Source organism: Typopeltis vanoorti, chromosome 23, assembly GCF_054136105.1.
Source record: "Typopeltis vanoorti isolate ZY-2024b chromosome 23, IOZ_Tvanoo_1.0, whole genome shotgun sequence".
In the NCBI taxonomy this organism is placed as follows: domain Eukaryota; kingdom Metazoa; phylum Arthropoda; class Arachnida; order Uropygi; family Thelyphonidae; genus Typopeltis; species Typopeltis vanoorti.
The window spans coordinates 7,435,144-7,448,255 of NC_143571.1; the positions used below are offsets into that span (position 1 = coordinate 7,435,144).

At 38.0% G+C, this 13,112-nt stretch overlaps 1 protein-coding gene across 3 annotated transcripts in view; it reads left to right on the forward strand.

Annotated features, from left to right (window-relative positions):
• LOC150093599 (NEDD4-like E3 ubiquitin-protein ligase WWP1) overlaps positions 1-13,112 on the forward strand; it is a 356,729-nt gene that overhangs the window by 224,438 nt on the left and 119,179 nt on the right. For all 3 annotated transcript variants that reach the window (XM_090412558.1, XM_090412559.1, XM_090412560.1), the window contains one exon: positions 1,748-1,819. In XM_090412558.1, coding sequence (XP_090268684.1) covers positions 1,748-1,819 — 72 coding nt within the window. The remainder of the gene's footprint in view (positions 1-1,747; positions 1,820-13,112) is intronic.

A 13,112-nucleotide genomic window follows, 5' to 3' on the forward strand; every position in this document is an offset into this window, starting at 1 on the left:
ATGCAACTCATCATTGTCACACCTAGGCAATGCACAAACTACTCTCCTACCACATTTTTTTCTTTCACTCTCCTGAATAATCTCCTGGTATCCAGTCTCATTCTCTCTATGATCAAACAAATTATTCATTCTAACCTCAACCACTAACTCGCTCCCACACTTATTTCTCATATCCAGTATCTCAATCACCTGTTCATTCTCCCTCCAAAAAAACATATCTTGTGTTCCCTCTCATCCACCACACCTTTTATGATAGAATCTTCCTATTTTACTATTCTTGAATCATTTGCTGCTTTTTTTCTCTCCACTATCTTTCATTTTATTCTTTCACACTTCCATTTGTATCCACCATACATCCAATGCAATACAAAAATACAATAATTTTTGCACTCCAGCAAATGCTCTCCACTCTGTTTACCCTTCTTATCCTGATGAAATATGCTATATCCATTTACTTCTATTCGTGTTAGGACTTCTTCTGGTATCTTTGTTTCACTGATCCCAATAATCTTTGGACAAGCTAAGATTATCAGTTCTGCTAATTCAATTCCTTTATTCCTGATACTCCTGCATTCGTAAAGAAACATCAATGTATTGACAGTATTTCTATACACATTATTATTCCCTTCAGACTCTATTTGATTCTGCAGTATATCATATATTCTCCCTTCTCCCAAGCAACTATCCCAACAAGAAGCCATCCAGTGCTACCATCCACACTGGCAACTCCAGCGTCTCTGCTTTAATGCTTTCACTTGTCCAAAGAACAATAATCCCTCCAGATGCCTATGTGCTTCCATGTTCAAATGCAGCCATCTCTTGCATATCTCTAGAAGACTTCTAGCAGAAGTCTTTCATATACAACATGTCATACAGTGTTTCAGGTATAGTAGTAGTAGCAGTAATTGATGGTGGTCTAGGTAAGTGGAATGAGAAGAACAATGGCAGGAAGTCAGATTTATTTTTAGGTCTCATCTGTGTGGGAGAGACAGACAGAGAAAGAAAAAGATTCTTTAACATAAACAGATAGAAGTTACCAATGGTTTTTATTATTATTATTATTATTATTATTATTATTATTATTTGTCACCTCCGGGGAGTCCAAAGACTCATCGAGGGAGGACATCTACTCTGCAACTCTGCTTCTACCACTCATAATCCACCAACTGACCACAACTACACCATCTACTGCCAACCACTACCACTAGTATTTCCACAGACAATCACAAACATCCATGCCCACACGGGATTCGAACCCGCAGCCTCTTGACTGGAGAGCAAACATGCTAACCACTCGGCCAGCATGGCTGGCCATCAGAAGGAATTAGAAGCCACAGTGGTGATTTGTTCAAGAGGCATGTTTTCTCCATTTAGCTCTTACAAAAATTAGAGTTAGCTCTGTTAATGATTGTTTTGCAGTTGTTGTGGGTTTCAGTTTAGGCTCTGAATGAAGCAAGCGGTTTTTTTTCCCTCACCACAGTTATGATATGCTGGTTTTTTTGCATTGGACTACTTCAGCACATTTCTGGAAAACCATAATCTCTATATTGGGTGTGAATTTTGAACAGAATGGAAAATGAAGTTTTCATTCCAACGTGGATCATTTCTGTTACATAAAAGTTCTGTAACACTATTAGTAAGTAAAACTTCTGTCTTTTGTATGACCAGTTCTGATTCTTTTCTCATGTGTTTAAAGAACAGAAATTTGAAAAATTAATAGTCAAGTTAGGATGATTTTTTTTTATAGGAAAACATTTCTCTTGGCGTGTTCAAGATATCAGTTACGCGGAAGAATATTTTTCAAGAATCATTTCAAGAGGTAAAATTAATATTGCAGCTTTTACAGACTATTTCAAAGACTATTTATGTGCTTTGTTTGTGCATTTATATAAATATATACATACATACATACATACATATACATACATATACATATATATATATATATATATATATATATATATATATATATATATATATATATATATATATATACATATATATACATACAGGGTGTTTCAAATTAATGTACCCCTATTCAGAGCAATCTGTAAAGAAAACCAGTAGACAAAATGCACTCAAACTTGGTGGGCACCCTAACGAGATCATGGGGAAGAGATTTGGATAATGAAAAAAATTAGTTCAAAAATTATTGATATGGAAAATGTGGCACTACTGAGTGGGAAAAAATTGCATTAATGTGAATGGGTGGCATGCAATTGTGAAATGATTCAGAGTCAATGATGAATGAAGTTATTTGATGATATTTATTTTACTCATTTCATAAAATAATGTGATACAAAAAACATATCACATAGAGCTGATATGCTGTAGCTGTCAAGGAGATCTAGATGATCAAAAGAGGTGGCGTTCAGTGTGTTGGCCTTTGTGCAGGACCAATATCTGATATTGCCATAGAGCACTGTCTACAGCAGAATGCAACTGATCTGTCAAAAGGTTTCACATGTGATGTGCGATTTTGTCTTTCCACTCTGCCAGGTGAAGAACTTTGCCCTAATACACCATGCTTGTGAGGTACTTCAAAGCCAAAAGTCATACATGCTTTTGGCTTTGAAGTACAAAAAGAGTGACGATTACTCTAGCCTCTTTGAATTTTTGACCCAATAATTATTGAACTTCATGTCCTACGTGGGGGAGGTGCTTCATCTTGCATCAACAGTGTTGTGTTCAGGCAGCCTCTTTGCTGCATTTGTGAGATGACAAAACTGCTCATTATGCCCATAATGCACAGCTGTGACTGTGCAGGTCATAGGTCTAGTTTAGTGGATTTCTTCAGAGAAAAAATGACCCAATAATGAACTTGACTGTAAATCCTATCCATACTGTAACCTTTAGTGAATGTAAGGAAATTTGTTGAAATGTGTGTGGATTCTCTGTAGCCCAGATGCAGCCGTTTTGAGTAGTTACTGATCCACAAACATGAAAATGCACTTCATCACTCCTTAGAATGTTCTAAGGCTAATCCTCATCGCCTCCATGCATGCCATAAGTCAACACAAAGTTCTACATACCTTTGTGTATGGCAAATTCAATTATCTTGCTACTGCATATGCATTGCATGAACCTACAGCATTCTCATTTAACTACTCAACAATTGCAGTTGCAATATCTTCAGTCATTTGCAGAATTTCAGATTTATGCCCTCTTCCAGGTTGGACTGTCAAACTGACTGTCTATTCAAATCAAGAAACCATTCATCACACTGCATTTGGTGTCCTGAGCCTTTTCTCAACATCTTTAGGCATCTGTACTCATGAAGTACTATCTACAGAGGCTATTTGGTGTTCAGACAAAGTGAGACCCATGGGCATTGAATGAACGTAGAGTCAGTCTCACATCTTTCTTTATACTGCCTTACAGCTCACGTTATGCAAAATTCACTATCACTATCTTTCCGTATTTCTCCTATTGCTCATTTCTGAACTAATTTTTTTTATTCATTTTATTTATTTTATTCAATCTCTTTCCCATGATCTGGTTAGGGTACTCACTAAGTTTGAGGATATTTCATCTACTGGTTCTCTCTCTCTCTCTCTCTACAGATTACTCTCAATAGCAGTACTTTAATTTGAGACACCCACTAACATAACATTATATGACTACCTACAAGGGGAGAAAAGTGGACTATGAAAGAGCAAAAAAGAGGAGAATAAGAATTAGATTTTGTATGATTTATTGATAAGAAGAGTGCTTGAGGAAAGTGTGACAAAATCACGGTTTCCTGGTGCTAAGATTGCAGATGTTAGTGGGCTGTAAGGATGCAAAGAGAGTGAAGGTGAAAGATGTGTTCATTTTGGCTGGTACAAAGGATTTATCAGTTAACAAGTGTGGTATGTGAGAAGTCATGAAAGAGTTGCTAGTGGATACAAAAAAGAAGAGTGAGAAATAAAAGTTATGAATTTGTTGCCACGGTATGATAGAGGTGACCTGAGACAGAGAGCTATGATCGTTTCATAGCGCTCTGTCTTCAGTCTGGATTGTGGGAGGAATGATATGGAGTTTGTGGATGTGCTGAGTGAGTTTGATGGAAGGAAGGATTCATATATGGTGGATGGCTTGCATTTGAATGGATTTGCAGTCAAGAGTTTTGAGAAAGTGTTGTTCATTAAAAGTTTGAAAGTGCAGAGTCAGGAAAACTAGAATGTTAATGGGGATGTAGGTGAGCATGGGTCCAGGCAACCTAGATGTTAGTATGTGGGAAAGTGATCACATAATGCTAAATGTAGCACCCCAGGTTCTTAACTTTAGTGAGCTCTAAGCAACACAAGGTGTAAGAGAGATCATAGGATAAAGGGTTATTGTAGCTTATCTATACTAATGGTAGAAGTATTTGAAATAAGGGAAAGGAGGTTTTGGCACTGGTTAGCTGAGAACCTAACAACAACTTGGCCAGAAGTTACAAGCATTAGTGAGACTTGGTTGACCAAGGATGATATGGTTATAAGAATAGAATGTAAGGGATTTTGTGCTTTCAGAAAGGACAGAAGGAACAGAATGAGGGAGGGATTTTGCTAATGACAGCAGAGAAATTTAAACCAAAAAAAAAGAGTTGAAGTACATCAGGGCACAGGGATTCAGAGCACGATTCATTTGAAGGTGTCTGGTATGAGATAGTGGCCAACAGGATGAACTATGTAATTAGTTGCTGCTATAACCATATGAGAACAAGTTGAAGATTTGTGGGTTGCAGAAACTAGTTGATAGGCAGAAAAGGGGAGATATGATTGAGACATTCAAATTGCTAAAGGGATTCTATAGGATTAATTCAGAGGATATTTTTGAGATTAGGACTGGTGGTGGGAGAACTAGGGGACACCTATGGAAGCTGAGCAAGAGTGTGGTTAGCAGGGGTGTTAGAGCTTTGTTCTTTACTTTTAGAGTGGTAAATGAGTGGAATAAGCTGCCAGAGTTTGTTGTGGGTGCTATGACGGTGAGCGAGTTCAAGGCAAGGTATGATAGATACTGTGAGAATGTCGTATAGTTGTGTGGACATGATGTTTAGGGCCTCCCTCGATGAGTCTAAGGACTCCCTGGAGTCGCCCGAAATAATAATAATAATAATATAATCCAGGGAGCTTAAGGGAGAATGTGGATTATGTGTATTGGCAAATTAGCATAATGAGTGCAGGTCAAATAATTATTATGGGGGATTCTAACATAAATTGGGAGGAGGAATGGTCATAGGCAGTGAAGGAAATGGAATTTATACAGCTGCTGAGAGATGCTGACTTCTGGCATCATGTAATTGAGGGGACATGAGATTTGGGAATGTTGGTTCTGATCATAGCATTAGAGAACCTAACAGCACCAATATAGCAATGCTACCTTCACTTGGAGAAAGTGATTATACGGTCTTGATCTGGAAGACTGCACAACATGCAAAGTTTTCTGTTAAGAGGGATATGTGTAGAGTTACAAAGCAGGTGATTATTACAAGTTGAGGAGTCAGCTTTCAGCAGTGCCATTGCATAAGAACTTGCAGTGGAGAAATTTTGGTGGTGCATGAAAGGTGGTCAAGAGGGTTTCAAGAAGGCAGTATCAAACTGCATACTTAGAGTCAAAAGGATAAATCAGGTGGGAGTTACAGGATGAATATCATCATTAAGCAGGAGTTGCAGACAAAGAAAAAGTTGTGAAGGGAGTATAAAGAAAAAAGGTAATCAGTATGCCCATGAGCAGTGCAAGGCACAGGCAAGGAGTGATCTGTATGTTAAAGAAGACCAAACCTAATTATGACTGAAAACTAGCTGATGAGACCAAAGATAATCTCAAAAAGTTATTTTACTGTGTGGCAAGTAAAAGGAGGAATGACAATGTAATCTTAACCTTAAAAAGTACTGATGTTAGAGAAATAGCAGAAAAAAACCAAATAGTTGAATTACTGAGTGAGTATAGGGGTGTACCATCTTGCAATACCAGATGCAATATTGACAGTTGGGAGAATGGAGGTACTTAAAATATTGCTGAACCTTGATATGAACACAGCCATGGGATTAGATGGCATATCTGCCCATGTATTACATGAATGTGCAAGGGAATTATGAACTCCTCTGACCAAGCTGCTTAATTTACACCTCAGTACTGGGAAGATGCCAGTAAAGTGAAAAGAGGGCAAAATAGTCCCATTGCATAAAGGAAACTCCATGAGAGGAGCAGTAATTTGCTCACTTTTTATAATAAAGTGACAATGGTGTTGATTAAGGGAAATGGTTAAGCAGTGATACAGCCAGATTTTGCAAAGGCATTTAACAAGATTTTGCATAGAACTCAGTCGCATAAATTAGAAAAAATGAGTATGGATGCGAATCTTGTAATTTCCATTCGAGGATGGCAGATATCAAGGAGTTGTTCATGGAGAGGTTGAGCCTAGGAATTGGCAGAAAGGGACGTCACTAAGGTGTCTAGAAAGGATAAACTATTGTTATTTTCCTTTTCCGTCATAAACCGGATTCAGAGATGTAGAGCCTTCTGAATGATAAACTCTCCTTCAATATATACAGAAAACCCACTCACATAGTCAGATAAATTTGCAAATTTTCCCACCACCACTCCTCTCAACAATATGGCATCGTTAAAACTCTAATCAATCTTTGTTCCAGTGAAACTTCTCTTCAACAGAACTCATCTATGTACACAACACCTTCCTATTCCAAGAACTATAGCACTTATAGAATTTAAAAAAATAATAATAATCAATCTCCCTCAATCCCTTCAGAAGGATTTTAGAAATGCCATCACCATCCCCTACATCCAAGCTACATCGGAAAAAATAGCCCAGATTTTTACAAAAGTACACTGTTCTGTAAGTTGGCATACTTTGGGCAGGCAGGTAGATTAGCCACCATGTGTTTAGATGAACACGAAACTTACATCTGCAATCATGACAATGGTCAATCTGGTCATGCAGACATGTATTGGATACCGCTCACAGCATCTTCTGGTAAAAACCACTATGCACCATCATAATAAATTTAAAAAAGAAAGACTGTTATTGAATTTTACAGTGGCATCAGAAATGAACCTAATTTTAAAAATATGAGTGCAAAAAAACTTCGCAAAATTTGAGAAACCATTAATCCTCAGAGGTTGCAGTTTACATCCCCTCAATCCCTGGCCATCCCTTCTGAAGGGATGGCCAGGTCAAAGCTGTATAACTGAGAGGAGACCTCCACATAGCCTTTAAAGGAATGCGGAGAACTGACCAGGGCTTCTGACCTAATGTCCAGTCCTCACCTTCTCGTGGTGCACCCTGTTGGGTATCTACCTGGATACTGAACGAACGAGGATGGGCTGGTAATTTGTGATTTAGCCGACTAAATTGTAATTCTTATTGGCTTAAACCAAAATACAAAATGATGGTACAACATGACAAAATTTCATGCTGGCTGGCCCTGTTAAACATGGCCCTCCCCATTGTTTTCGCCACAGAACCAGGGCAAACAGCGAAAAGTCAGCTACTGGAACAAATCTGAAAACACACCCCAACTCAACATCACCAGAGTTAAAGATCAGTACTATCAACGTAAGAAGCCTGAATGGCAAAGAAATGGAGCTAGCTGAGGAATTAGATAAGTACCAGCTCGACATAATAGGGGTGAGAAACAAAAAAAGACAAAAACTGGTAAGATCTTTTTGAGCAATAAATACAAAATATTATATTCAGGCAGTGAATATCAAGGAAAAGAAGGAGTAGCCATAGTATTCAACACAAAATATGAGGCTAATCTTCTTAAATGGCAGGCAGTCTCAAGTAGAGTGATGTGGGCAAATATAAGAATGGGGAACTGGACAATGAGACTTATTTGTGCCTATGGTCTCACAGAAGGGTCTACTAAGGTAGAAGTGGAGGAATTTTTTGAGTCTTTAGAGAAAGCAACACACACAATGAAAAAGGAAAAGTTGGGGATCCAAATAGCAGAGTAGGAAATGATTGTCAGACATAAAAATATATTGGGAAAATTTGGAGAGAAGAGCAAAGCTAATAATAATGGCAAATACCTGTTGGATTTCTGCTCAGGATATGGACTGGTTATTACTAACACCATGTTCCAACATAAAAATGTGCACAAATTCACATGGAAAGAAGAGGCAAGGAATAAGAAAAGTCTCATTGCCTATGTTATTGTTGATAGTGATGTTTTCTCCCTGGTGCAGGACACCAGAGTGTATAGAGGATTTGAAATTGGAAGTGATCATTATTTAGTCTTGAGCAGGATAAAATTGAATTTTGTTTTGAAAAGAAAAACATGTAAGAAAGTTTTAAAGTGAATGAAAGTTGAGCAGCTCTCAGATATGAACTGTAGGCTGAAATACACAAAGATTATTGAGAAAAAAAATGAAAGAGTTTGAGAACAGGAACCAAACCTTGGAGATTCAGAGGCAGGCCTTGAAGAAAACCCTAATTGATTCAGCCAGAGAGGCATGTGATGAGGTTGTCTACAAGGATAGAAAAATCAGAACTCCATGGTGGACACAGGAAGTTAGAGGCAGTGAAGGAAAAGAAGAGAGCATATCAAAAGTTTCTGGCAAATAAGTCAGCTTATGTTCTTAGAGAATACAGAGACAAATGTAAGAAAGCTAAACACTGTGTAAAACTAGCTCAACAAAAGTCATGGGAAGACTTTGGTAAGAACATAGAAAATAAATATGAAGGAAGGTGGCAAGATATTCTGGAGGTTGTTGAAGAAGCTCAGAAATGGAGGAAAGAGTGTTGTAAAAGGAATTAGAGATGATAAAGGTGACATGAAAACGGGAGAAAAAATATCCTTGAAGTAATCGGTAACTACTTTGAAAAATTGCTAAATGAAACAAGCAGTGATAACACAGTGGTAAAAAACATTCAACATTCACACAGTCGGGAATACATATCCATACTTGAAGTAGAAAAAGCCATCAAAGGCTTGAAATTTGGAAAGGCAACAGGAAGTGGAAGTGATCAGTATTTAGTCTTGAGCAAGAAAAATTGAATTTCATATTGAAAAGAATGACATGTAAGAAAGTTTTAAAGCGAATAAAAGTTGAGCAGATCTCAGATGTGAACTGTAGACTAAAATACAAAAAGATTATTGAAGAAAAAATGAAAGTTTGAGAACAGGAACTAAACCGTGGAGATTCAGTGGCAATCCTTGATTCAGCCAGAGAGGCATGTGGTAAGGTTGTGTGCAAGGATAGAAAAATCAGAACTCCATGGTGGACACAGGAAGTTAAAGAGAAGTTGAAGAAGTTTAGAAATGGAAGAAAGAGTGCTATAAAAGGAGTTAGAGGTGATAAAGGTGACATGAAAACAGAGAAAAAGATATCCTTGACGTATGGAGTAATTACTTCGAAAAATTACTAAATGAATAACAGTGATAGTACAGTGGTAAATAACACTCAACAGGCATACAGTCAGGAATACATATCCATACTTGAAGTAGAAAAAGCCATCAAAGGCTTGAAATGTGGAAAGGCAGCATTAATAGATGATATTCGACCAGAAATCCTGAAATATGGTGATTCTCATAGACAGGCTTATACGTTGGTTATGCATTATTAAAACACTTAAGGAAATGAACAACATAGTTAAAGATATAAATTAAATTATACTTTAATAAATATTTTCCGATATTTCGGCAACGTCACGTTGCCATCTTCTAAAGGAACTTACAAAAAAAGGCACGTGCACGTAGGCACTTCAAACACAGTAACTGAGAATGAAGAGATGAAGTTATTGTTCTCCTAAAAGTCCTGATGGTGCCATCTAGCTGGCTAAGTAGGCGTTCTTGGCCGTTGGGCTGAAGGTCTGCTGATGTACGCCTCCCAAATTTGGGGCAGTCGCATACAACCAAATTTGTTGAGGTTTCGAGAATTTCTTAGGGCTGAGGCTGATTCCATAAATAGTCTTTCGAATTTGTATTTGCTACGGTGTATTACTGTAGCTTTCTTCCACCGTATTCTGTGGCATGTATCCAGAGCATGGTCTGCAAGACCAGAATGGCTGTACTTGTGAAACAGGATGTAGTCCTTGTGTTCAGAAATTCTGATATTCGCTGTCCTGCCTGTTTGGCCAAAGTAAGACAGTTTACAACTGCAAGGGATCTGGTATACACCAGGAAGGTCTAGGGGAAGTGGTTGGTCTTTAGTAGAGCGGATAAGGGATGCCAATTTTCTGTAAGGTTTGTAACAGGAGGTCAGGTCATGCTTTTTTAAGATTTTGGTAATCTTTTCCGAGGTGCCTCGGATGTAGGGAATGGTGATGGATTTAGAGTAATCCTTGTTGTGGAGGGGATCTGTGGTTTGTAGGTTCTAATATTTTTTGGACTTTTTTGGGGGGGTAGCCATTGGCTGAGAAAGATTTGAGGAGATGTGATTTAGTTCAGTGTTTAGGGCCAAGTCATTTGAAGAGATTAGTTTAGCCCTGTTGTATAGTGTTTTCACTACTCCATATTGTTGTGAGGGGGGGGAGAATTGTTGGTGAATGTATCTGCCTGTATGGGTGGGTTTTCTGTAAACTGAGAAACCCCCCCCCCCCTCACAACAATATGGAGTAGTGAAAACACTATACAAGAGGGCTAAACTAATCTCTTCAAACGACTTGCCCCTAAACACTGAACTAAATCACATCCTCAACTCTTTCTCAGCCAATGGCCACCCCCCCAAAAAAAAGTTCAAAAAATATTAGAACCTACAAACCACAGATCCCCTCCACAATAAGGATTACTCTAAATCCATCACCATTCCCTACATCCGAGGCACCTCGGAAAAGATTACCAAAATCTTAAAAAAGCATGACCTGACCTCCTGTTACAAACCTTACAGAAAATTGGCATCCCTTATCCGCTCTACTAAAGACCAACCACTTCCCCTAGACCTTCCTGGTGTATACCAGATCCCTTGCAGTTGTAAACTGTCTTACTTTGGCCAAACATGGCAGGACAGCGAATATCAGAATTTCTGAACACAAGGACTACATCCTGTTTCACAAGTACAGCCATTCTGGTCTTGCAGACCATGCTCTGGATACACGCCACAGAATACGGTGGAAGAAAGCTACAGTAATACACCGTAGCAAATACAAATTCGAAAGACTATTTATGGAATCAGCCTCAGCCCTAAGAAATTCTCCAAACCTCAACAAATTTGGTTGTATGCGACTGACCCAAATTTGGGAGGCTTACATCAGCAGACCTTCAGCCCAATGGCCAAGAACACCTACTTAGCCCGCTAGAGGGTTGAGAAGAATTGTGGAAGAAAAGCTTGGTGAAGAACAAGCTGGATTCAGGCCAAATAGAGGCTGTCTGGATCAAATCTTCACTTTACGACAAATAGTGGAGAAATCATGGGAATATAACAAAGATCTGTATTTAAATTTTGTTGATCCGGAAAAGGCATATGACAAGATGCCAAGAGACTATTCAATATGCTACAGTTATATGATATCAATGGGGCATTATATCAAACAATACTTAGTCTGTATTTGAGTTGTAAGTCAGCAGTTAGAATTCAAGGAAGTACTGGAAGATGGTTTAAGGTTAAATCTGGTGTGAGACAAGGATGTACATTATCACCTGTGTTATTCATTATCTATACAGATCACATAATGAAGGAAAATGGTATTAAACATGATATCAAAATTGGAGATGTTAATGTCAGCTCTTTGCTTTATGTGGACGATGTTATACTTCTAAATAAACCCGCTACAAGTCTGGAAGATTCCCTGACAAAATTGAATAACTGATATAAGAGATATGGTATGAAGGTCAGCAATAAAAAGACAAAGACATGAAAATAGGCAGAATCATTGAAAATGTCAATTGCATTGTGAACGTAGTAACAAGTAAAACATTTCAGCTACTTAGGCACGATTTTTAGTGAAGATGGTAAATTAAATATGGAAATAGACAACAGAATCAACAAAGCTGGTAGGGAAGGCAGTCAATTAAATAAATTTATATGGAATAAAGAGAGAAATTAGTCGGAACACTAAATTGGCTGTATACAAGACAGTGTTCAAACCAGTTTTAACTTATGGGTCTGAGAGCTGGGTCAGAAGTAAAACACTTGACCAAAGACTAGAAAACACAGATATGAGAGTCCTGAGAAAGATTACAGGCGTGAACAGATGGCATCAATGACAATGTTTTATTAAAAACGAGGATATTAGGAAAGAACTTGACATTGTCAGCATCCAGGAATGTGTTAGTAGAGCTAATCTTAGGTGGTATGCTCACTTAAACAATGGGCGAGGGAATATTAGCAAAACAAGTGTTCTTCTGCCTGGTTGGCAGGAAAACAACCCGGATGAAGAACAAGATATAGGTGGATTGATATGGTGCAATGTGCCTTAGACAATAGAAATATAACATCTGATAATGCACTCCCTTAAGGGTACATGGTAGGAATTTGATGATGATGATGATGATTGTGTGTTACAAGTGTTAGTTGTATTCTCTAAAGATGTTTCAGTGACTGTGTACCACGTAGAAAACTATTACATAAGTTGGAGCAAATGAAAATGGATATGTGGCTGGTGGCATAAATGGAGAGGGGAGCTGTAGCAGTTGATAAACAGATATCAGAGGGTTGGTGTATGGTGGAGTAGAATCAAGGCAAATGAGGTTCATTAGTGGAGTGTCCTAGGGTTTGTACTACCTTTTCCTTCTAAAAGTGCTATTTCCTAATGGAGTTCAGTGAACACCTTTGCAAATTTACTTCTATTTTTAGTGGCTCTGATTAAGAGCTCCATGTTCAGTACTTAGGACCACTGCTCTTTAATTTGTACATTAATGTAAATTTTTTTTTTTTAGAAAAACGGAGAAAGATAAAATATAATAAATAAAGTTTAAAAGTGGAAGTTATGGGGTATGAGCCATTTCGACTAAGTGTCATTTTCAGAGCTCATGGGCAAGGTGGAGGCTATGTCATGTCTGCTTAGTGTTTTTGCTTCAGGTTTTACTGTGTTGCTTTCTGTTGGTGAGAATCTTGACCTAATTTTCATTTTGTGAAGCTTCCAACTCTCTGAGATTATATAGGGGGGGGGGGAATGGTTATGGAGTTCTTGTCACATTTAATGGCTATATTTTCTGATATCCTTGGCATTGTTTCACTATTCT